At 41.1% G+C, this 25,456-nt stretch overlaps 1 protein-coding gene across 4 annotated transcripts in view; it reads left to right on the forward strand.

Moving 5' to 3' along the window:
* The window catches only part of SATB2 (SATB homeobox 2), a 139,578-nt gene that overhangs the window by 61,568 nt on the left and 52,554 nt on the right, over positions 1-25,456 (forward strand). For all 4 annotated transcript variants that reach the window (XM_063341882.1, XM_063341878.1, XM_063341879.1 and 1 more), the window contains exons 4-7: positions 1,685-1,811; positions 3,951-4,074; positions 8,905-9,007; positions 21,873-22,345. In XM_063341882.1, the coding sequence (XP_063197952.1) occupies positions 1,685-1,811; positions 3,951-4,074; positions 8,905-9,007; positions 21,873-22,345 (827 nt within the window). The remainder of the gene's footprint in view (positions 1-1,684; positions 1,812-3,950; positions 4,075-8,904; positions 9,008-21,872; positions 22,346-25,456) is intronic.

Consider the following 25,456-nt stretch of genomic DNA (forward strand, 5'->3'; position numbering starts at 1 on the left):
TGTTCTGTTTATGTCCCATTTTCAAGCATTGGATATCAAGCAACACTTAGTAACTTTTTGTTTCATTTGGACAAGATCTCCCCTTGCCAAAAGCTTTCTAATCTCCTTTTGAAATATTAGCCCGTCTGTACCAGCATGTTAGAGAGAAACTTTGTGCCACTGAGGATGTACTAGGTCGCTTCCAGCTTGTTTCAGTGTGTGGTGATAGAATACCTTGCAAAGCAGTACGTCAATGATAAATGCAAAGATTTAAGTGCTACAGAAAAGGAGTTGTACTAGAATTATTTCCTCTTCAACCTGTGTAGGAATGGGGAAAAAAATATTCCACAGCAGGTATTTCATGGGCTCATAAGCATTGTGTTCTGTTGTTGTCTCTGTGCAAGAAGTTTTGTTTCACTGTTTCGGAGGTGGTTTTTATTTTATGATCATGTTTGGGAGATCAGGATAAAAGGTCTTTGCCTTTTGTTTCAGTTTGATTAGTTCCAGAGCTGGTGAAGAACTGGGAGTAGAAAGTGAGGAGGAGAGGGCTGAAGTTTCTTAGCTTCACAGCATCCTTCCAGATACCCAAGGAGGGTTCTTGGAGCTCCTGTTATCACAGAGGAAGTAGTTTTCTCGTGTATTAGTGTATTTCTGCCAGTAGAGTTTACAGATGGTCTTTTTGAAGATCAAAAACTGTACAAGCAGACCTCAAAAGGCTTCAGTTTAAATGGGAGAAAAGGTGATTGGTGTCTTGTAGGGCTGCACTGAGAAAAGGTACCTGAGAAGCACAGTGGGACAATGGGAACATGGTGGAGGAGGGAATAAAAGCAGTAGTTGCGACAGTGCGGAACAAGGCCAAACTGCTGGGCTGTCTTGTAAGATGGCACTGCGGCTTTCTTTGTTTGGCGTCTTCCTGGAAGTCATTCCTGGGTATTAGTCATTGTTTTTGGTGTGGGTGGGCCCTCTGCAATTGTCTAAACAGAAATAATACCTCTGCACCAAATGGTTTACCATCCAACTTTACTGCCTTTGTGACAAGCTCATCCAGAAGAGGTGATGATCCCTATTAAAGAATGAACAGAAGTAGAAATAGGACTTACAGCATTCTCCCCCGCCCCCAAAATGCTATTTTGGATCTGCGGTCAGCAGCTTGCAGTTGTTTTTTTTTTTTTCACAAAGAAAAGCAACCATCTGCGTAGTGCAACTCATAGCTGGGAGTGAACTCTTGCTACTTGGTGGGTTTCCAGTGCCATCCATCCACACTGGGAATCATACCCTGCTTAGATTGTAACTTTGTGCTGAAAGCCCACACATAGGAATGTTCCTGTTCAAGTCAAAACCAATGCATTTATTTACTGAAAGGTTTTGTAGACTGCAAAATCAGGACTATAGAGTATTTAAAGCTTGTTCTAACTTAGAGAACGAGGCTTTAGTGGGATGATGAAAGATGTGAAGGGAGGAAGCCTCCTGTGCTTCCCTTGAAGTAATTTAAGAGCCAGGAACATGTCAGCAACTCTCTGCTAAGAATTTAAAATCTATTCCTACTCTTCTCCGTGGTTTGCTTCAGGAGTCGGTACAACGCATCTTTTTAAGCAGGACTGTAATAAACCTCAAGGCAGGTTGTGAATCTCCTGAACAAACATGCTTATCAAAGGGTTTAGTAAATGACCGATAAAATGTAAAGTATGAATTTTTTTATTTTCAGGAATAATCAAGCTTGGGAGGTGGAATCCCCTCCCTCTCAGTTATGTGACTGATGCACCAGATGCGACAGTAGCCGACATGCTACAAGATGTCTATCATGTTGTGACATTGAAAATCCAATTACAAAGGTGGGTGTTTCTGAACATCTGTCCTTCTCTATTCTCTGAGCTGCTCTGTCGATTACAGCGTTACTACAGAGATTAGCACATCCTGTCTTCATTAATTTCTAGTCTTTTGATGACATGAAAAGAAAAATGAAGAGAAGGGTGGGTCACCTGCCAGCTTTTTGGTGCATGTTCCAACTGATTTTGTATGTTTTCTGAAGTAGCAATATGGTAGCAGAAAGGGGAGTCGCAGAAACTCAATCAAGTAAAGATACAAGGCTTTTAAAGGCAGACCTTCCCACAGTTCCTAATTTAATGGATTCTCAAGGCCTTATGGTATCAAATATTGTATCCTTGCCTTTTTCCAGGGGCTGCATTGTGAGAATCCAGGTCTTCTACTGCCAGTTGCTGAGATGGGGAGGAGGGGGTCTTGTTGACTTTCCTTTTTTCTCCAGTGGTCTTCCCAGTGAAAAGGCGAGAAGATGAGGAAGGGATGTGTTACTGCAGCTCCATTTGGCATTTGGATAATATTTTCCTTCCCTGAATGCTAGTTCTGACTAGCAAAGCAAAATCTCCTGACACTTTTACACTTACTTGCCCTCCCTTCCCCCCCTCTCACTTTTTCTCCCCCTTTCTCTCTATTGACCTTTGAAAGAGTCCTCAAATAGTTACTGATGTCTGCGCAAGGAGTTGTGGCAGGTCCCTAGCAACGCATGGCATACCCTTGACCTGCTGGTAAGCCTACATCGCGCAGTCTGCTGTAGCTCTATGGCCAGGACATGCCAGAGGAAAGGGGCAAAAATATCAGACAGCCTGGAATAATTTGCCCGCGATTCTTTGAAGCTCGACTGGAACAGAAGAAGGGTCCATTGTGATGTGTGTCTGTGACCTTTGGTAGCAGATACATACCCTCCAATTGTTCGGTTCAGTTTGGAATTTGGAAGTAGCTGGTGCCTCACTGATGTTAACCTCACAAACAGCAACACTTCTTTCCTGTTGTATCTCTGATGGGGCTTGGGGTTTCCATTTCCTGCTAACAGGCCTTTCCTTGTTTTTTTATACTGTCATTTCTCAGCTAGACCGCATTTCTGTAGCATAGTTGTAGCCACCATAAAACTGGAATGCAGTAACTCATCTCCTCAGAAGCGTGAGCCACCAGGAGTCCATCTAGCCTATTGTCATGTCTGTATTACCGGAGGGTATCAACCCAAGATCAAGGTCTCATTCTTTATCTTCAAAGTGTTTGAATGCCTGGATGCCATGTAAATAGAAGATAGCCAGTGACTTTGAGATAAAGATGGTCGTTGACTACTTGAACTCCTCAAGCACACCTGAACTTTCAACTCTGAGGATAAAGCCGGGCTGTACAGGCAGAAGGCAGAACCACCTCAGAGATTGATTGGAGAGCACGCATGAAGTTTCTCAGGCATGAATGGCAATGACAAGCTTCTCCCAACTTTCTGATGTGCTTCTTGGGTCTGTCCCCATGTATGTAGACACAGACCATAAGCTTCTTAAATTAAAAAAGGCACAAGTCACACGAAGACAAAAGCTTCACTAAATATGCAATTCTTGTAGAATGAAAGTGAGAATGAACTACAAGTGACAGCTGTTGGGCATATGGCTTAATGTGTTTCTGAGAGGCTCTTGGATACTTCAGCGATGAGGGCAGTATAAGAACTGGTATAAAATAAAATTCATTTTTCAGACTCACTGCTCAAAGCCTTGCCTCCACACAATGCAGGCCCTTCCCGTGTAGGGATTTCGTTAGTGGCAGTGCAACACGTATATTTATTTTTCTATGCCAGCAGGAGTATCTTTGTCTGGAGAGGATGGCTTTATCTAGCCATTTCTGGGGCTTGCTTTACAGTTACTTTACTCTCCACCAAGCCCCAGAGGGAATGGTTATGCACACATGTCATATCATAGTCAGATTAGCTGCTATTCCTGCCATGTGCTGTCATTCTCTTAGTTGAACTACACATCTTCTGGGAGTCGGGCTTGGTGGGGAGGGGAAAAAGGGGAGAAACACCCTGATGGGCTGGCTGAGCTGGAGACTCCATGGTTGTGCTCGCTGCTTAAAGGTCTGTAGCACTTGTATGCAAAGAGTAAGCACCTGGGAAGGTGATGTTTCTACCTACTTTTTGCTTTCTGTTTTAACAGTTGTTCAAAGTTGGAAGACTTGCCAGCAGAGCAGTGGAACCACGCCACAGTTCGCAATGCCTTAAAGGAACTGCTCAAAGAGATGAATCAGAGCACATTAGCCAAAGAATGCCCTCTCTCACAGGTCAGTGTTTTCAACAGGCTCAGGGAAAGCCAGATTTACGATATCTAAAGCTCATATTTGTTCAATAAAGGGCTTAGACTAAACAGTTCCATAAATATCAAATCAATTTATTGTTTTCTTTAGAAAGGAAAAATTCTAATTAATATGGAAAAGAGTATATTTATACCACATTTTCTTAGTGGATTGCCAGGTGGAAATTATGAATGAATTGGTCGATTTTTGTCCTGCTGTTCAGAGAGATGTAAATTCTTCATTTAGATCTTTATCAGAACCATTTGCAATAGGACTAATGATCCTCAAATGCAAGATCTGAGTTGCATCTTCCAACTAGCAGACACCTGCATCCCCCACTAACCCGTAGGTAGCTCTCATCAGCCTCCAACTATGATAAGAAGTGTGCTGGTTTAATAGTTGTGCCCCATTTTTTAGGAAACAGCCACAAAAAATGTATATGTAATTAGGTTAAAAAAAGAACAAAAACTCAGTCTCATTCTCCATGACTGCTTTATAAACAGGAGTGATGTCATGTCTAAGACACTAATTCACAGGTTCCTACAGATATCGTGAGTTCTATTTGTACTTCAGGTTGTCATAACAAGAGATTCATAAAATTTTCATGACTGAGTCCTCCTTGCCTCTCAGGAAAAACAGAAAAATGCTTCAGCACCCAGACCAAGTAACTTTGCTAGGAGTGAAAAATACATTGCCTTCTAAAAACTTTATTAGAATCATAGGGTAATCTGTCTATTGTATCTTAAAAAGTCAAAACACCACTAATCCCTGCTTGCTAAAATTACAATGCTTTGCTAGCCTGTATCCAACATTTTTTCTCCTGTGGTTGCCTGTCTTGTATAGCACTGTACGCCCATCCTGCAATTCATGATCCAAAGCCTCCATGAGCCCAGCAAATTCTTTCTGTATATAACCAGCACAAATTTGCCTCACTGTGTTATGATTACAAGTCCAGGGAAAGCACAGAGGCGAGATACAGAGCAGAATTTAGGCATTTGCAATTGGTAGGAATCACGTTCCTCATCTTCCTTAGCCATGGTGTGTCTGCAGAACTAACAGGAATGGAAAGGCTGTGTAAGGAAAAGCCGCGTAACTTGCCTTATTTACTAAAGGAGTAGCAGTGACACCAGATATGCACACAGCATAAGTGCATTGAATACGAAAGTATTTTTCTTTTCACACAGTTTAAGTGTAATTTCTTTAAATAGAATTATCTGTGGAATCTGGTCAGCTAATGATGATTGCAACATATGGTTGTCTCTGCCCAGTCTTCTTCAATATCCAGTATAACTAAACTATGCATCATTTCATATGCAGAATTCATTTGTTGTCTTGGTCTTTTTCCTCCCACTTCAGTTTCAAAGCATACCAGGTGGAAATGCTGCAGTTGGTTTACTGCTTCGATAGCCTCAATCTGAAATATATTTAGAAAATTACTGACGGCAGGACTGTAGCAGCAAAGATGTTTACCCCAGTATTTATCTAGTGGACAAAGCTAAAAGGAGGTCCTTCTGTAGAAAACCGAGCTTGCTTACTTTTAAGCACACATGTAGGTGACCTTGAGTAGTGACTAACCCTTGAACTGGGACTGCAAGAATGCAGCTTGTATTATTATGATGATGATTATTATTATTACTACCATTGAAAGTTTCAGTGTCTTTTGTTTGGGCTCACAAAATGCAAAAGATACAATGGAAGGTTGTATAGGAGCTGTCTATTACCATCATCTGAATATGCCTCTAATACAATTCCTTCTCCCAAATCAGTTTTAAAAAAATATCGTGCCAAATGTGAAATGTCATTACAACCCCCTTGTGGTTAATATATTATTGACAGCAGCAAATTGCAGAGTGGTCTCTTAGGAGTCAAACTGCAGAGTAAATGCTGCTGTTTATTAATGTCTTCACAGTGCCTCAAGTACAGAAGTGGAGAGGGGCAGCGCGGGGAGCTCTCGCTCCCACCAGTGATGGTGCTCCGTCTCTGGTTCTCAGTGCCTGAGCTCTCCGTGCAGCCCAGATGGGGATTCTGATTGCCACTAATGGGAAATGTAATCATTCACTTTGATTTAAAATTGTTCTGTTTTTTTCTGCTAGGTGTATTATGTGGCTGCAGCTTAGCTACCCTTAGCATACGGCTGCTTTTCAAACAAATAAATCCCAGTTAACCAAGCGGGGGGGAAGGAGGGTAGGTGAGGGTAGTGTGAGTCGCAGAAAAAAATCCAATCAGTTCAGCATTTCCATCTTTGCATAGAGACCTCTGTCTTTCATATATATTGTATAACTGATTTCAGCACTGACCATGAGTTTTGTCTCTTCGCTGGAGCAAGATTTCTTGGAATGTGAGCACATCCCATGTTTTTCTCCTTGAACTTACTGCACCGAATTTTCTTTGTGTGTCTTTCTTAGCTCTTGGTCTAAGTAGTTTTCATTCTACATGGCTGTCATGGCCACACACACATACCAGACATATCTGCTACTTCATATAATCTATTCCTTCTTTAAGGATTTCCCAGGAATATTCTGCATTATTTAGAAATTTGCAATTAGTCAATTTTTTTTTGAGACTCTCTTCTGAACAGGTATTTCCTTTCTGCAGCCTTATCAAGATTCCTAGCAGAAATACCCCTAGGATTCCTTTCCATTTAACAGTGAGGATATGTAGTTTGAAAGTTGTTATGGTTCCTTCCCTTGCTCTACTGTCAAGCAGTTGAAGAGAATCTGTTCTGGGATTTTTCACCAATGGTTGATTTACTATTTGATTTTACTATTTAGTTTAAGCTTAGCAAAGCTTAAATAAAGGTTAATGGGTTAATACATTTTGTGATATTTAATAGCCCTACAATTTCAGTAATGTTGATTTATTGTAGAACTAGAGGATTTGGGGGAAAAAAGGGGGGGGAATCAAACTGTTATGTAGATAGAGCTAAACAATTTCCCCACCATTCCTTAATGACTAGAAATTTAACTAAAGTTACTTTAAAAAAAAGCAAGTTAGCTCAACTTTGTTCAAAATCTTTCCTTAGCAGAGGCTATCTTCATGCCAGGCTTTCAGAATACTATTGCTTCTTAAAATGACTTGGAGCAAGGGAGGATTTATGGGGAGGGAATTGCTGCCGACTGCCACAATGCCAGGTTTATGTCTCAAAATATTGATTTTAATTAGAAAATTGAATCTCAGTTTTAGAAATTGAAGCTGCCACTTAAAAAGGCTCTTACTTCATAGCCTTCAGACTCTACTGCAGTGCACTGTAGCAGTCTTCGAGTGGAAAAGTTAAACTGAAAAGGTAGAAGAGACTCTTTACTGAGAGGGGAATTACCTGTTGAAGACTGAAACTACACCACCCAGTTATCTTAAGTCTCTCCGTTTTGCTTACATTTTTAAGTCCCCAAAACTCAAGAGTTCAGGAACAGCTGTAGTCCTGAGATATTGCAGCGAACTGGGTAGAAGTCTGGATAAATCTGGAAGAGGGAGGGGATGTTTTTGTTTTTAAAGCATTGCTAAAATTGAGTAAGCCAAGTGGAAGCTTTGTAGCTTTCCAGAGATGGCCAAGATCCCATTTTGCACAAGAGCCTGCAGGAGACAGTGGGCCAGAGCTTGAACCTACAGTAAAAAGCTTATTTGAGCTGTGAGATCATCCTCGCTCTCTCACCCCTGTGTGGAAAGGTCATGCAGTGTGCCAGGGCTTTTTCTGAGCTTTGACGTAAGTGAGGAAGGAGGGCATAAGAAATGTGATTTCTGGAGAAGGTGCATTGGCTCCCATGTGTTAGTGGTGTTAGATTGCATTTCCTGGCGGGAAATTTACATGTGCTGGGAATAATTCGATCCTGGAAGACTTCAGTTGGGCAGGAGAAAGAAAGGAAAATGTTGTTGTTAAAATGATGCCTCCTCTATAGAATGGATGAAGGGAGGGGAAAAAATAGAAAGGAAGAACTACCAGTAACCAGGCTCTTTCCCACCCTATGGGTAGAAGCATCCCAGGTATAAGTTATCATTTTTATGAGTATCAGGTGCTGCAAAACAATTCCACTCCTCTGGGCTTCTTTTGGCTTATGAGTCGCTTGGAGTAGAGAGAGGGGGTGGTTAAGCAAGTGATATCGCAGTTTTGTCGAGCTTTTTTGTGATTTTTGGCTGTTCTGTATTGTAGTATGCATAGTTCCGTCTCTCTGAATGACATTAGTAATTTCTCTTTTGGGTGATTCTTCACACAAGGGCTAATCACACGTTTCTATAAATTATATTAATTTAACTTATTTGCCTAACTGTTGTTCTGCAGCAAGTAGCACGGATGTTCTCCGATTCTTGGCTGTGTGGTCTCGCTGCAGAACATTTGGAAGCAGAACAGAGACATCTGAAAAGCATTATTTGGATTATGCATGCTGGAGCATCTAATCTTACCTTTAGGATCTGGTTCCGAAATCATGTTTGTTCTTACCCGGGTGCAGTGAGCACGTGTTCCCCAGCACGGCACCGCCTGTTGTTATGCAACTAAAGTTTAAATACTGTAATATCACAAGTACAAAGTAAAGTAGAACTGTCCCCTCCCTGGCCCGAGCTGCAGATCTCAGTCTAGGTTTGTACTGCATCTTTTCTGCATTATTATGCAAAATAATAATTATTATTTACTAATTTTAATTATGGCTGGGCATATAGAATGGAGAAGAAAACCAATTTTATGTACTCACCAGACACTTCTTTTGGTTTTAAAGTCACAAATGGATGATCATTGTGTACTCGCATGTCATTCACTTTCCCTGGAAAAGATTTCTAATTGTGCAAGATATTTTAAAACACTTTTTGTCTTTCTTTCTGTACTTCCAGAGTATGATTTCATCCATTGTAAATAGCACATACTATGCCAATGTGTCAGCAACCAAGTGCCAGGAGTTTGGGAGATGGTACAAAAAATACAAGAAGATTAAAGGTAAATTGGTTTTTTTGTGACTTTCCAAGTTCTTGAACTTCTACTGACAGTTTGAGATATTTGCTTTAAGTAAAAGTGATAAAATAAAAAAAAGCTATAATAATATTAGTGAATTTGTCTACAAAGAGGGCACAGTCACAGCACATTGGAAATTAAATCTGATACTTTACAAACAAGGCTGGCGTGAAAACACAGGCCACTTAAAACACGCTTGAAATATCCCATTTAGCTGTGCTGAAAGACCAACTGTGTTTTGAATTAAGCTAAAACATTTTGCCAAAAAAAGGTTCTAGTAGCTCTGGATTTAAATTGCTATGTAAATTACCTTAGTTACATTTTATTCACGAAAGCTAAAAAACTCTCTTTCTAAGTTACCTGTGCCTTTGCTCTCTGTTTTCATACTACTAAGTGTACTGGCATTCCTGCCATGTTTTATCGTGTGGAATCTGGATACCAGTGGTGCATTTAATACCTGATCGTTAGGAAATGTTGCTAAATAACAAGATGCTGCACCCACTGAAGTTAAGATGAAAATAGCCATTGTTTGTATTTTTCCTACAATGAAATTGTATTAGTTGGTTAGCAGTGAATGCCTGAGGTGGTAAAATTATTCTACGTAAGTTCATCCCACTCTCACTCCTGAAATGTCTCATCACCTTCTAATAGTACATGAAGTGATGTGACAAGCATCCTTCACGTGAAGTTTGTTCTTTTATTCATCGTTTCCTTTGGGAAGGGACTTGTGTGTGTATGTGTGTGTGTATTGGATCATTTATTTTGGTAGGATTTTGTGTTTTAGAACAGATAGGTGCTTTGAACAGGAGTTTGGGGATAGTCAAAAGCTTTTCCACAATACCACCTGGCTCCTCCCTCCCCAAATGTCCATCGGCCTTGGAGATTAGTTTTACCCTGTGATAGGTTTTTCCATAGTTTTTCTCTCTGTTACACCACTGAAGGGAAGATTCATTGTCTGAAAGAAGACATAGGCTATTTTTGTTGTTTGTGCCTGTGATCCTTTCAGTGGCCAGGAAAATCATAGCAGGATTCACAAGTATTATGCAGAAAGCGGGTAATGCCCTGTCCTTCTTGAGAAGGCATTGTATTTGTAGTCACATGAGATCAGCATCTTTCAAAAAGTCTGCTGTCTTTCTCTCTTAAAAGGCTGGCATACATGAGCTATGAAAGATTGCTTGTTTAGTTTCCATAGGACAGACTAGAAATCTGCATAACGGTACCATAAAGAGTCTGCTGCTTGAGTTAGGAACACATGAAACAAAATTGCCTAAAATACCAGGACAAGTTCTGAGGCATCTGGTTTTCCTCTGCACGTCTGGCTTGTGCAGAGCATACCTGTAAGATGCTCGGGCCTGGGCTGTCCAGTGATTAGATTTTCACTAGGGGAAAAAAAAAAGAATGTTTTGTGGTGAAATTGTTTATGTCTCGAAGGAAGATTGTTCAGGTAGAAGCGGGGTAACAATGCAGATGAGGAAATGGAGGCGTTGCTTTTCACCCACTAAAATGATTTAGGCTTGAAGTAAAAATGTTGATTGGACATTTTAGTACATGGTTACCCTCGTGCCAAATAAACTGGATAGTTTCTTCTCACTTGCCATTGTGTGACTTCAGAAGTGTTTCTTTTCTCTAAATGGTGTCTCTTAATAAAAGAATTTTATTCAAAGTGCTCTAACATATCCTCTTGGTTAAAAAACAATCAAAGGAATCAAACAGCTTCAAGGTCATCACCGTTCGCTTTTACTTGTCGTTCTAGGAGAACAGAGATGGGCTTTTTTTTTTTTTCCCCTTCTTTTTTCCAAACTGGGCAAGGGTGCCAGTTGCAGAGGCACTGAAAGCCCTTAACTGTAGTGTTCTTAACGGTAGAGATGCCACTACAGCTTCTGAGTGTTTCTAGCACACTGCTGTCTTCCACTTTCTTCCATTCTTAGAGCATTGAATTCTTTAAGCTCTTACTTTTTTTACTTAGTAAGTGCACAGTTAAATTGTTAAGTGCAGTAAAAGCAGAATGAGACCTCAATCAAGAGGTCAAGGATCCAAACCTGAAGAGTCTGCCAGATGACTCTGTATCTGTGCTATTCAAAGAGACACAGCCAGTCATTGCTGTTTGGAAGTGTGTGTGTGTTAGTAGGAGGAGAAAAAGGAAGGTTAAGGTATGTGTGAAGTAAACACAAGCTGCTATAAAGCAGTTCAAGTAGTGTTGATTCATCAACCATATGAGTGGGAGAGAAAACAAAGAGTCTGTGGCAGGTACAGTGGCGCATGGAGAATAAACAGCCGTGCAACTTCAGGGCAGTAATCTAAACCCCCTGGAAACAGGAAGACTTCTGCACTGCTTTGGGTGGTTTCAATTTCTCATCATCTCTGTTCGCGTGACGTTTTGTGTCTTTTCTGTAGACGGATATTCCTACAGGACAGCTCAGTTAGTTAGTATGCAAAATCAGTGACTGGACTTCTATGCTTTAGTCACCACATGTTCCTGTAATAATAATTAAAAAAAAGGACTTAGGTTTTCCATGAAGGTGGATGGATGATGCAGCGATTCATTTTTCAGGTTGTAATCTGGATAGACTGGGTAAAACTATAATTCAGAGTCTTTGGGACCAGCACCTATATCCATGTGTAACTCTAGAGCTGGTTATTAGAAAGTAAAAGCAAAAAACAATTCACATGAGCTGTGGTAAAAGCAAAATAGGAAGGGACTTCAAAATAACTTTATTGACGTTGCAAAGTAAAGGCGGCCTACAGTGTTAAATGTGTTTCCTATTATCTGCTAATGTCTGTTTTAATAAAACAGTGGGAACTAAATGGTTCCTTCTTAATCAAAACCATGATTTCCTAAACATAAGCTATGTGATTCTGTTACAAATTGCCACATATAGATCTCCTAGGTCAAACTTTTTTCCTTTCTCATAGAAATAAATAAACAGTAAAATAATTATACACTCTGGAAGATCAAAGTAATTACAACTGAAGCCAGGCAAGAATAAAAAGTTCTCTGGAAAAAAAAAAGAAAAAGAAAAGCATCAGGTTGCCGAGTATATAGTTAATGTTTAAATAAATATAAGAAAGTGAACAATCAATAATTTGATATCATTAGCAACAGATGTAAGAGCTGTACACAAATGAAATTGTATCAAATCTCAAGTAAACATTCTCAGTGTGCATTCTGTTGAACTCACCGAAAAGACAGCTAAACTATTTATGCTTGTAATTTAAAAAAAGTTTTCAGTTAGTTCAGCTCAGCATGGTAATTTTGTCTTGTGTCAAGACGATGCTAGAATAAAATTCTGCTTGAATTTTTTTTCTCCCACCCCGCCCCAGCCCCTTAAGGTTTTGAGACATTCACAGTTTACTCAGCGGCACGAGAGTTAGTACACAGACGGATTGGGGAATTGGCTGGAGTGGGGATGGAGGCTTTTTGTCTCCTCCTGGCTCTCAGCCTACCACTTGGGATACGTGTGAGGGCACGAGTGAGTTTATAACGGGATGTCCGCCCTTTCCAGTCTCCTTGGGATACATATATGTATTTGAAGGAGAGCTTATATTAATACAGTTCTATATAACGGAAAGCGTGCAGTAGTTGGGAAAGAAAAAGCTTACAGTTCTCTGAACTTTCTCTTCCCCTCATGGAGTCTGTAATCATTTGGGATGGTAATGAAGCTATCTAGTTTGTATTGTAATTTTGTTCAGAATATGCACCGTCAATGAATTTAATATTACTATATGAAGGCTTTTTTTTAAACTCTTTTTGTTTACTTTTTTATTTTTCTTCTTTTTGAGGTATGCAAGGTGTTTTAGTACACGGTTGTGCACACGTGATGGGATTTAAATGTGTTTAAACCTACTTGAATAAAGAAATCAGAGTTCCCCCTTTTTAATACAGGTTACATATTAATTGGTGACGATTATACAGCAATAGCTTAGCCCAGTGATTCTCAAACTGTCTTTCTCCTGCCCAGTCCCACGGGGTTACTCCTCTCCATCTGAGAACCGCGCGCCTCATTTCTCTAGATGCTGAACTTGCTGAAGCTGGGAGAAGGTATTCAACGTTGTTGAAATTCAGGATTTGAGTAATTGTTCAAAAGGCTTGCATTGGTTCTTAATTTGATTATCAAAAAGATACACAAATAAAAATAACACTTTGTAAGTAACTATATACCTATATGTATGTACGCGTGGAGAGAAGTATTTCAGAACTTTTCCATGAAACTCAGATCATTGTCAAGGGATCAAACTTGCACCAGTTACCTACTCATTGCCCAGTGTTTTGGGTTCGTAGCATTTAGAATAATTTTTAGCTCTATTTCTCAATAGATATTTCACTTCCAAGTGTCACGCTTTCTATTTTTATCAGAGGGACTATCACTGTATCAGAATTCTTTCACAACTGAAACTCTTAACTGGTGTGAATTTTTTCTTTTTGCCTGGTGACACAACTTAGCTCGGTGGGAGGAAGTTAGGAAGGCAGAGGGGAGAAATAAATACATTGTGAACTTAAAAATAAAAAGACATATTTTCTTTGTCTGCGTATTAAGAACATTTCATCTTTGCTCCTGCCATCAGCGGCTGTCAAAATATAGCTTTCTGTGGATGTGAGTTTTGAGACTGTGGCTGTCTCAAAGTTTTTGTGAAATGATGAGGCTTTTCAGTTTAGAGGAGGAGGGCTCTGTTAGTTCTATTTCAACAGATCAGAAATGTAAGAAAAAGCTTTCCTAGCTTCCTTGAGTTGAGAATTTGCTTTGGCTGCTCTTTGATTTTTCCAGTATTACTGATTTGTTGTTTGTGTGCTGTTTTATTCTTGAAAGTATGTTTGCTTACTTCCCATAACGGATAGACAGAGCAATCTGTTTTCCTTATACTGGGTTCTAGAGGCTGTTGTAGGTTGAGAGAGGTTGGAAATAGGATGCAGGAGGGCTCCTGGCTTTGTTATTTCCAGGCTGAAGGAAGGCAGGATTGCAGCACAGTGATAATGCCAGGGCGAGTCAGGGGAAAATTGTTGTTACGTGCTTTGAGGAATAGTTTTTAATTGTTCCTCTGAAGCAGATGTTGTGGAAGCCTCTTGAAAAGGCACACCAGATTTTTCCCAAGCAGTGTTTTTGACTTTTAAAAATATCCTATTTATTGATACGTGTGTGTGTATCTATCTCTCTCTATGTAAATAGAGGGGCATATATGTATGTATGTATATATATGCATATATAGATCTTGACCCTTTGCCTTTTTAACTAATAGATTGAGGCAGAAATGTTAGGTTTTTCAAGAAGAGATCATTTCATGTCTTGTTTGGGTATTAGTCGCAGCTCTGGCACTAAACCAGTTAGGGTCGCTCAGGTCAGCTCTGTGGCTCTTGACATTACTGTAATTTTTCCTTTACTTACTTTTACACTCCTGACTGTGTGTTTATTTCACTAAAAATAGGACTTTCCTCACTTTCTTAAGGAAAAAGGAAAGAAAATAACATCATTCACAGGCAAGCGTTTCAGCATCTAGATGACATATATGACCTGAAGATTGTCTCTGACTCAGAGACGTCCTCTTGGTCTGTGGACTGCTCTGCTGTTTTATGAGGAGAGTAGTTCATTGGTTTGCATTGCTTGTGAGCAAAAAGTGGCATCTCTCTTTAAATGTAAGTTTAAAGTTGTCAAGATTCAGCAAGAGTTATAGACCCCTTAACTGCTGTTTTCCGCACCCACATTAGCATTTTGTATTTCAGCGTTGTCCCTGATGGTAAGTGCTAGTTTGGGGGACTGTGCGTGTGTTCTGTTAAGAAACAATTTACCCACTGCAGTGCTTTATGAGTTGTAGCCCTCTTGGCTATTGCTCTCTTTACAGAGAATTAAAACAGAGCCCTTGTTTGGTTTTGGTTTTGTTTTGTTTTGTTTTTTTTCACTTCAGCTTAACTTTTATCTAAAGTAAATGCATATATGAATTTCAACTTTGCAGAATGTCTTTCATGTCTTCTGGCTGTTTTGGAGCAGTGGCTCTCACTTTTAATAGTACAGGTGTCGTGGCAGAAGGGTACGTGCGGTGAGCTGAATGCCATCTCCTGCGTGTGCATGTGGCTCGAGGTGCAGCCACGGCTGTTTCGGGGAACATATGTCAGTACAATAAAGGTTGGAAACCTTTCTGTAGAGAAACTGCCTAGCCGCTTGTCCCGTGTCTTGTCCCTGCCATGCAGGCGACATTATACCTTTTTTAATTAAGAGACGCTGACCAAACCTGGTCAAATAATGTCACTCAGCTTTACAGTTTTAAAATGTCTCCTGTTACAAGTACAGTGCTTTTCTTAGGGAGGACCAGTTGTGTTCTGAGGCTGAGTCTTCTGCCCAGCCACTTCTGAATTCTTAGTGAAGAATGGTCGTCTTCATTTTCTAAAAAGCAAACACTTTTTTTTTTTTTAATCTGCAGAATCTCAAAATGAATTTTCCTTCATATTTAAAAAAACATTTTTGTGTACTGACAAACAGCGACATGTTAGCTTAAAAGGAAAGGAATTTTTTAAAAGTGAGGATTAGGGGAGATTAGATTGGAACGGGAGGAAAACCTGAAGCTTAGGTACAGACATAAGCTTTCTGCGTGTGAAAGCTGCAATGTGTCTGTCTGGCATCACATGGATTTCATAGAATACATAACTCTGACGGTAGAGTTGAATTCTGTTCACTCAAAGTATCTGGAGAGTTTATATGTCTGTCTTAATGATGTTTGTGTTCTGTCTTATTCCTTTCACCATCTCTGATGTTGTGAGTCAGGAAGAGATGCATACGTCTCTCCTGGAGGGATTGCACAATTGACTGGGTATTCTAGGAGGTTTGCACCTCCCTCTTGAGGTGCCCACGAAAGGTTAGTACTTAAATAGCAGGGCAGATTTCTGTCACAGTAGTTTGACAGGAAGGGAGGTATTTTTATATGGGATGAGACCATCAGTCCATCTAAACCGGTACTCTCTGTCAGACAGTTCTGAGTAATGTTTGCCCTGCTTCTCCTTTTCTGTTTCACCTGACCAATATTCATGCATTAGACCAGGTGGTCGCTAAAACACCTTCAATGTATTGCTGTTCTCTGCCCTATGGATCTGGCATATCCTGTCCACAAACATTATTAACATCCTTAGGAATAAATGAGTTTGTACTTCGGTGTGCCCTCTTGAACTTGTATAGTGACCCCAAAATAATCTAAAAATAGGATCATGGGTTAAATTTTTCTTTTCAGACAAGCATCTTTTGAAGCAGTGCCCAAAGGGACAGCCTGTCAGAAGAATATGTGTAAGCAGAATTCACAAAAAACATGTCAGCATCTCTGTGTCCCAAGGGATGACTTGGATTTAGTCTTTGGGACGAGAGGAGAAGGTCAGCTGCACAGAGAGAGTCAACAATGTTAGTACACGCTGCTCAGTTCACCTCAAACTGATGCTGATCAAAGGTCCACTTTAATGGTGGTGGTCCTAAATACAAAAATAGTGACTTGTGCTTTGGTGGGAACTGAGCGATTTGCAACACAACGAAGAACACACAATGCCCTTTCCTGCCTGTTTTCCATTAGGCTTGGACAGAGGGCTTTGCTGCCCACAGCCAGCAGCCAAACAATTTCTGTATGTACTCAATACCTATTTTGAGGTTATTTGCTGTCCTGCAGGAGTAGAGGAAGGGAAAGGTTTTAAAAGTTACAACTTCTTATCACGGCTGCCTCTTCAGTCAACCTGTTTTTTCTCCAGTCCTGACTGCAGGAACAAATGGCCCAGGCAGAGATCAGACAGTGAATGAAGTCAGTGAATGACTTTGGGTAAATACGAAGATTAGATGTTGAACGAAAATGAGACTCCTCAGACCAGCCCTTTGCACTGAAGTGGTTAAGTGGGCTGTGATTAAAAGAAATAAGTAATTATCCTAATTATAGATGAAAAGATACAGAATTACCACTTTAAAAGCACCTCCTGTGCTCTGGAGTGGTTCTGTTATTTACAAAGTGGTAGTTCATCATTACGTAGGATAAGCAAGAGGGCATCCTCTCGGCGCAGTGCAGCAGCCCGGTCTCTCCGAGGCGGAGGCTGGTACTGTGCCGGAGAGCGCTTTGTCCCCCAAGCACAGCTCCAAAGTTCAGGCCTTGCTCCAGTGAGCAAGCTGGTGCTAAGCCAGGAGAAATGGTGGGAACCTTTCTATCTCAAGCTGAGTGCAGGGCACACTAGAATTCACAGAGCTCTCCCTGCTTGGCCATGACCACTGCTGGTAATGGCTTTTATGATCACCAGGTTTTAAATAATAATATAAAACAAAGAAGCAAACTCTGAAGCACTGAAGAACAGCCCTGGGTGGTGACATCCTGTCACAATTGAAGCATGGCAATTCTGCTGGCTAGTAACTTATTACAAAAAGTTTCTTTACCAGCCTCTTCCTACTCGGGGGCAAAGTGCCCATACGCCTGTGGGACTGAAAAGTTCAGGACTCTCTGGGTCGGGGGTGCTGGAGGGTCTTCCGTGCCCCCGCTGCAGTGCAGTGCTGGGAGACGTGTTACGCTCTTGCTCTCCCTGCTGCATCCGTTACTGTGCATAGGAATTTGGTTCCCAGTGCCGTCAGTCAATTCTCTGCCGCTCATAAGCCCTAAATGCCCCACAGGCTGTTTGTCAGAATGTTCCTATTAACAACTCAGGGAAAATAGAGGGTGAGGGGAAGGGAAGGTGGAGAAATAAATCTTATTTTAAATCTTTTAAGCTGGTTTTATTTCAAATGGAAAGTTGCATGCGGACCACCCCAAGCTATTGTGCTGTGGACTGTGTCAGCCGCTTGACTGTGCGAGGAAGATTTGGGTAGGGGTTAAGAGCATCACACAGGGGAAGGGTGCACTGGGTTGCTTTTGTGCTGTATCCAGGAAGTTTCTTACTCAGTATGGAATTGAAATACATTGACACACGTGGTAATCATTATAAGAAGAGAAAGGAACATTGAAATATGACAATTTGCTGCTCCCATTCTGGGGATTGTGTTGCTTTCTGAGTGTCTTGTAGAGGTAGTGACATGTTGTAGGGGGGTATAGGAAAATGAAGGATAGATGTTATTCTGGAGTGCTCCGAGAGCTGCTTGCTGAGCTTGGCACAGGACCTGTCGTCCAGACACCTTGAATCTGCCTATCTAGTGTATGGCTACAGAAGGGTGCGTGGCTCTCAAATATGGCAGTAGTGTTGTACTTGGTTTAAAAGGGCTCTTCAAGCAAAGAGCTGCTTCAAGAATCGTGTACCAGGCAGTGTGATGCAGGGAGAAAAGGGAAACGCTTCCATGTCTTTTGCTGTGGTCACACCACAGATGGAGGTGGGTAACAGCCTCCAGGACCAGCTTTTGTTTAACCAGCACAGGCATCGCTAGCAGAGGAAGTTTGTCAGCAGCACTTGAACACAGACAGCACGTGTCCATGGAGCCCCTTCCTTCCTATTTTAAGGTCCTGGTGCTCTGTCTTCACTGCTTTGTATTCCAATGTATTCAAGTAGCAGCCGGTTGATACAGGATTACAAGAGCTGTAAATATATCCCTAGTTTGAGTGGAGCAATAGCAAACAAGGGAAGGAGACAGGAAGACTGTAATGGGGTAGGAACATGGAAAATGGAGGATGCAAATGGAAAAATCCTGTCTCGAGAAGATCTGAAGCAGAACATGGATGTCACAGCAGCTTTGTGGCTCCTGTATCCCTTTTTTCTTAGAGCATTGCCAGCAAGCTGGCCTGTCTCCCAGGGCAGTGCCAGTCTCCATCTCAGGGTTGTCTCAGGCTCGCTCCTGTCCGGCCCCGCAGAGCCCTACCAGTCCATAGTTACCAAAGAACAACAGGGAATCTGATAGGGGCAATGTGTTAGAGAAGGAAAGAGTCTTGAGGAGTTGAGTAATGCACATTTTTTCCATCCAGCGTAACTGTTAATGGTAACCTTTTATTATTGAAGTGGTTGAAGTGACTAGAATCTGGGTTGTTTATTGGGAGTATATGCATGGCTGTATAGTCTTATGTGATTGAAAAAGGAAACTGATAATAAGGGAAAAATACACCTATGGAAGTAAGTCAGGTGATGTCTCTGTGTAATTGTAATTCCAAGTAGCGCTGCAGAGATTAACAGCCTGGCAGCCTTTTCATCTTAAACTTTATTTTTATAGGGGTTTATAACTTGGCACTGAAGTCAGGAGTGGGTGGAAACTTGGCAAATGTGGTTCAGCCCAGAAACTGAATGTTATTTATATTTATTTCTCACCAAGTTTTCAAAAACACTTGGTTACTGTTTTTGTGTTCTAACAAGTAGTAATTTGTTGGTTTCAGTTACTTATTCTCTGTGTATTTCTTAAACTACAAAATAGTTCAGAACTTATTTCAGCTCTTCTGAAACTCCTAGTGGAAGAACTCTAGATTTCTGGGGATGTAAATGAAGACCAAAAGTAGTTCTTATTGTGTTTTCTTTTAGCAGGATGCTCCAAGTATTTCGCTGAGCACCAAGCACTCTGAGCAACATCTTTATTCTATTTACATCAGATTAATTCCTGATTGCCAAGTAGCTACTGCACCTTTGGAATAATTGCATTTGGTTTTGCTGGCAATTGTGTATATTTAATGGCATTACTCAGGTGCAGACTTACTGCAGAGAGGCTGAGGAGGCAAGAGTTAGTGCGGCCACCTGGGCTCTGCACAGAACATGGGCTGGGGCTGTGCTAAAGCAGCCCCTCTTCCCGGCTCCCTTGCCCACCCATGGCATCTCTGTATCCACACTGGGTCCATCCCTGGTATTAACACTGCTCCTATTTCATACTTCACAGTGGCTGTTCCTAAAGCCAGAGACTAGTGGTATAGAGCGTTCTGTACCTGATTTTCAGGGAGTCCTACTGACATCGCGAGGAGGGACATTTGAGTAGGGATTTTCAATATTTTCAGCAAACTGAATTACTGCGTTATATATTTCAGGCAGGCTGTGAGTAACGTAGCAAAGTGGTCATTTGCTGACAATCGTGTTTGTGTATTGCACGTATTGCATTGAGTTTCATAGTTGAAATACACTGCACAAATAAGCACTTATTTAGAAAATCAGTTGGGTTGAAATGTTTTTTGTGGGAAAATGGAATTAATACTTCTCTTAGAAATGCTTAATTTTTAATTTAATTTTTTTTAAAGCAATTATTTCATAGAAATGTGGGATTTTTCTTTAAAAGAATGGGAAGAGTGAGTTAAAATTTCTTACAAGAAAATCCGGGGTACTAATTCACCTAGTTGTAAAATTCAGTACTTGTGATGTTCCAGAATGACAGCTCTAAAGATAGTAACTGTATGTGTTCGTGTGTGTTCAGGGCATGACTCCCTCCCCAGTGAGAATTCAGCCCTCTCCGTCTGAGATATTAACTGTGGAAGGTGAAAAGAGCTGTCTTTCTATTTAGAAGGAAACAGAGAAAGTCATCAGTAAACTGTCATCCTGAGTATTAACTGTGTAAAGCTTCAAAGCTTTATATAGATTAAGTTTTAAAAAAGAGTTCAAAGCCTTGTACAGTTGTTAATCATTACACAAGTTATAATGCTATTATGGCATTTATGAAATAAATCCTATCTTCTTACTTGCTGAGAGCAATACAGGGGTGAGCTGGTAGTTTTCTAGGCGTATGATACGCGTCCCTGAACACTTTTCTATCAGATCAATATATAAATGCCTATCCAACTGCATGTAGTGAGACTCATTGAATCTGCAAGCTACTGTAAAATGACTTCTGATTACTTAAAATTATCTAATATATATCTAATCACAGAATCGTAGGGTTGGAAGGGACCTCTGGAGATCATCTAGTCCAACCCCCAACTATTACATAACAGTTATATAATATATCCAAAAGTTATATTTATGTACTTTTAAAACTTAATTTCCTATTTCAAATACTACTTTTAGAGGAAATTTAGCTTTGTAATAAGCACGTTTACTTTTGCAGTTACATAAAAAGATACTGCAGTATTGCTGGCGTAACATATTTAAAAGGGACAATATGTATCTGTATAGAAAATTACAATATATGCATTTGGTTTGTAGTGTTTAATTTTTTTGTAGGAGGATGTCACTTAATGATCACGGGTCTTGTTGTGCCAAACAAATTTATTTTTTTAAAAGAGTGAGGCTACTTTCTTTAAAGTGGGCCTTCATGCAGAGATTCTTTAAGGTTTCTGGACAGACTCATAGTGGTGAGGCTTTGGATATAGGAACCATTGCTTTAAAATTTTCTCATGTGTGAATCCCATGGTTTTGTAGCATACTGTCACTCAAGCAGCTTTGGGGTGAATTGACGTTACCAGATAATTTTGTCCACACACAACGCAAAGTAGAGTTTATGTACAGATAAGATATAGTTGCTGAGTTTGTAATGAGAAGCTGTTCCATGGGCTGCACAGGGAATGGTCGGGTTTCCATTGGGTTTGTGTGAGTGGATACTATTTTGGCTTTCTTTCCTTCACCTAGATGCCAGTGATTCTGAAACATTCACCCCTTTTAAAATTCACCCCTTTTAAAAGTTACTCAATTTGGTGACAGATTCAAAAGTTAGTGACAGTGGAAATGTCCAAGCTCGTTTCTTTAGGGAATGGGGCTGGAGAGGATACCTGCTACCGATTTGATACCTGCTACCTGCTGCCTGAGCAGTGGGTGACACCTGAGAAGTCCAAAAGAATGTTAATTATTGTTGTTGCTTTTACTTTATGCTGCTTTTGCTTATGTTTCTGTGAAGCTTTTATGCAAATGCAGATTTGCAAACTACAGCGGATGCTGTTGTGTACGGTCACCTGCAGTAACCCTTACTCTAACAGTCCTCTTCTAAGTGCAAACTGAAATGACAGCAAACTAATTTTTCTCTTTTAACAGTGGAAAGAGTGGAAAGAGAAAACCTTTCAGACTATTGTGTTCTTGGTCAACGTCCCATGCACTTACCAAATATCAACCAGCTGGCAACCTTGGGAAAAACTAACGAACAGTCTCCTCATGGCCAAATTCACCACAGTACTCCAATCCGAAACCAAGTGCCAACGATGCAGACAATGATAAACCCTGGGCTCCTGTCTCCTCAGCTCAGTCCACAACTGGTGAGGCAGCAGATAGCAATGGCCCATCTGATAAACCAACAGATTGCTGTCAGCCGGCTATTGGCTCACCAGCACCCACAAGCTATCAACCAGCAGTTCTTGAATCATCCACCCATCCCTAGAGCTGTCAAACCAGAGCCATCAAATTCATCGGTGGAAGTCTCTCCAGATATTTACCAGCAAGTCAGAGATGAGCTGAAGAGAGCCAGTGTGTCTCAAGCTGTCTTTGCAAGAGTAGCATTCAACCGCACACAGGTATCAATTTCTGTTCTATAACCAAGAAGTGCTGAGGGGGCAAAGTTGTGGCTCTTGTGGGGGCTGTATGGTTGTTGCAGATCAACGCAGGAGCTGTGCCATAGGAACAGGTCAAACTACCCTCCATTTTTTCCCCCAGTCTCTTTGTTGGGATCGAACAAGACTGTTCCTTCATGGAACAGCTGTTCGCTTGGATTTGGTCACCCCTGTGCCATCACCTGAGCTTTGTTCCCTAGCAATAATTCTGCTTGTGTGAATTCTTCCCCGAGTTCCTCTCTGTGGTTATAAACTTTCACATCTGCCCCTGCCTGATGGCCAGGAAAAAGTAGCAAGAGACTGAGAGTCAGAGGTGTCTTGGGGCTTCTGTTGCTTCCTTGGTTCCTCCCTGTGGTACAACTAATGCCACAGCTATTGCCAGAGGCTACTGACACAAGAAATCTGTAAGACAATCGTGTGTAGGCCTAAGGACTGACTGCTGGGAAAGATGTCTGCTGTTTGCAGCAGGTCGTGTTTGCTTTCATACATCTGACACAGGTTTTCTCACTTGCATAGTGAAATGCAGATGTTGAAATGATCGCATGATAGCGTCAGCTTAAGCCTAGCACCTGCCGTACCCAGGGTGAATGCGTGTCCAGAAAAATAGGCCATTTACATTCATCCTGCTGCCAGATACCGTTCAAGGCATTCAAAAGATGATCTCTCAATTGTGATACTCTGTAACAAGGCCAAAGAAATGGAAAGGGGCTTCATATTTAATATTGGTACAGATTTCTTTTGCGCAATCAGAGTTGGTCTTTGAGGTAAGCTTTACCAGCAAGAGAAAACAAGGGCCACGTGTGTGTGTCTCCTGCAGGTCTGTCCCTTGCCCCATACAGTGCCTTTGTCTGTTCTCCTGGATTAATGATTTTCTTTGGCACTGCCATTTTGGAAATGCCATGTTATGAGGGAACTAATTAAAGTATGGAGCACATTTTTATTACTTCCCTTCTTCCATTAAATTCGTAAGATGGCTGCACTCAGAAAAAACATTCACTTCCAATCAACATGACTTTGAGTTCTGGGGTTAGCCTTGAGGATATCAAATGAAAACTACATAGGAATGTATGAGTATTTCCTCTTTAAAATGCTGCTTTTAATTTGGAAAAGCTTTTCATCCCTCTGGGATCATAACCCGTGATATATAAAGCCTGGTATAATCAAGGTAGATGGTATTGACAGAATGACATATTCTGAACTTGAGCAAGAGGTCAGCAGTAACCTTGCTGGTGAGGGTTTTGCCACTGTCTCTGAACGTGAAGCTCTGCTTCAGCCAGACTGGGAGGACTGGGTTGGTAATGCCAAAGTCTGCCATTAAATCAAAAGCTCATCCCCCAGTGAGAAAGCTGTCAGACAACTTGTGTGTTAAATCGACAGTTCTGCTGTAGTATTTAAAAGGAGGCAAGGTTTTGATTCTGTGTGTCTAGAAATCCCCAAACCTTGCATATCACTGACCAAACATTGCAGATGGACTTCCCAGGACAGCAGGGAAGGGGTAAGCATGTGAGAGAGACCGCTCTGGCCTTTTCCTAGCGGTGGCACAGCACTGCATCTGCCTATGGTGTTTATTAGCAGCCACAGTAGAGATTTCGCCACACTTTTGACAGATAATCTGAAATCTGGACTAAATCAGCTGCAGTATGGTTTTGGGGTGGGGGTGTTTTGTTTTGTTTGTTTGTTTGTTTGTTTTTCTTTTTACACCTCCTGCAGTGTTCTGGCATAGATCTAGTTGAGTATAGGACACCAAACAGGTCTTTGGGTGAAATGTGGTTTCTTCCCAAATTCAGTGGCTCCTGGCAGTGTGACTGTGGGTCAGTCACACCTGACAGCATTTTCAAATGCGCTGTATGACTTAGGACACCAAGTGTGTAACGATTCAGACTGGGCTCACTCATCAGGAGCAAGGACCTGAGCGGACGTGCCAAGGTAATGTCCTTTGAGAAGGTGCCAAGCACCTTTCCTGGGCAGGACTGCACCTGAAAATGGGATATGATGCTGTGTCCTCCGACCAGTTTACATTTGAGTTCAGTATGTAAAACAGGGCCTGAAATTCGGGGTGCTAGCATCACTGGTTTTGCCAGTCCTCCTGCTGACATTTAACTTAGGATGAACTAACTTCTCTAGCTTTTCTACAGGAAAAAAAAATCTTCCCAATTTTGATCACTTCATTACAAGATATCAGACACATACATGATTTTATAGAAAAGTAAAGAAATTACCTACTTCTTGGCCCTCCATCATAAGTAATATGATGTACTATACAGTCCATGACCGTGATTCCAGAACAGGCAAGTCTTAAACATCCATAAAAGATCTGTTCATCTCACAGCTGTGTTTCATTAGTCTACAGTACCTTAATATAGAAGACTAGGGGATCTTACATAGAGTGCATCATGTCCCTAGGAGCCATCACCGTAGCAAAAGAGTGTAGGTCCATATTTATGCTTCCCTGTCCTCAGCTTTTAACTCCAACTCAAATCAATCTCCCCTGGCATCAGAGGCTGTTTGAGGTATTAAGAAGGCAGTCAGCCTTGCGCTGCACAGTGGAAGATGTGGGATGTTCCCGCACACCCGTGGTGGAGAAGCAAACCCTGTAAAAGGCACTTGAAGTGGAAGTTCAAGTCTGCTTTCACTCCCTTGCACTCCTCCTGCTGCCTCCAAGGATTCTCTCCTCGCGAGGTGCAGAGACATGGGCCTTTCTCTCTGGAAATGTTTGGGTTTGTTGCATTTCACAGGAAGTGCCAGCCTTAGAAACTGGAGGTCTGTTGTTTCTCATGGTGGTACCAAATAATAGATACCGTATGCCGGCCAGCTAATAATTGTATTAATCACTGCATTATGGGCCACTGCTTAATCTTTCTTCATGGTAGCTCTGTGGTGCACATTAGATTATAATTAAGTATAGCTTCATGAAATATGTACTGTGAGGCTTGTTTAATAGATAAACTATTCTCTCATTTATTTTAAAGTCCAATGACCTACATACTCAATGCTGAAAACCCCCTTCTTACTAACATTATTTCTCCCCTGAGACCTTCCATCTGAGCAAATCTGGTAAATGAAGTAGAGGAAGCT

The sequence above is a fragment of the Chroicocephalus ridibundus genome, chromosome 7 (genome assembly GCF_963924245.1).
Source record: "Chroicocephalus ridibundus chromosome 7, bChrRid1.1, whole genome shotgun sequence".
NCBI classification, from domain to species: Eukaryota; Metazoa; Chordata; class Aves; order Charadriiformes; family Laridae; genus Chroicocephalus; species Chroicocephalus ridibundus.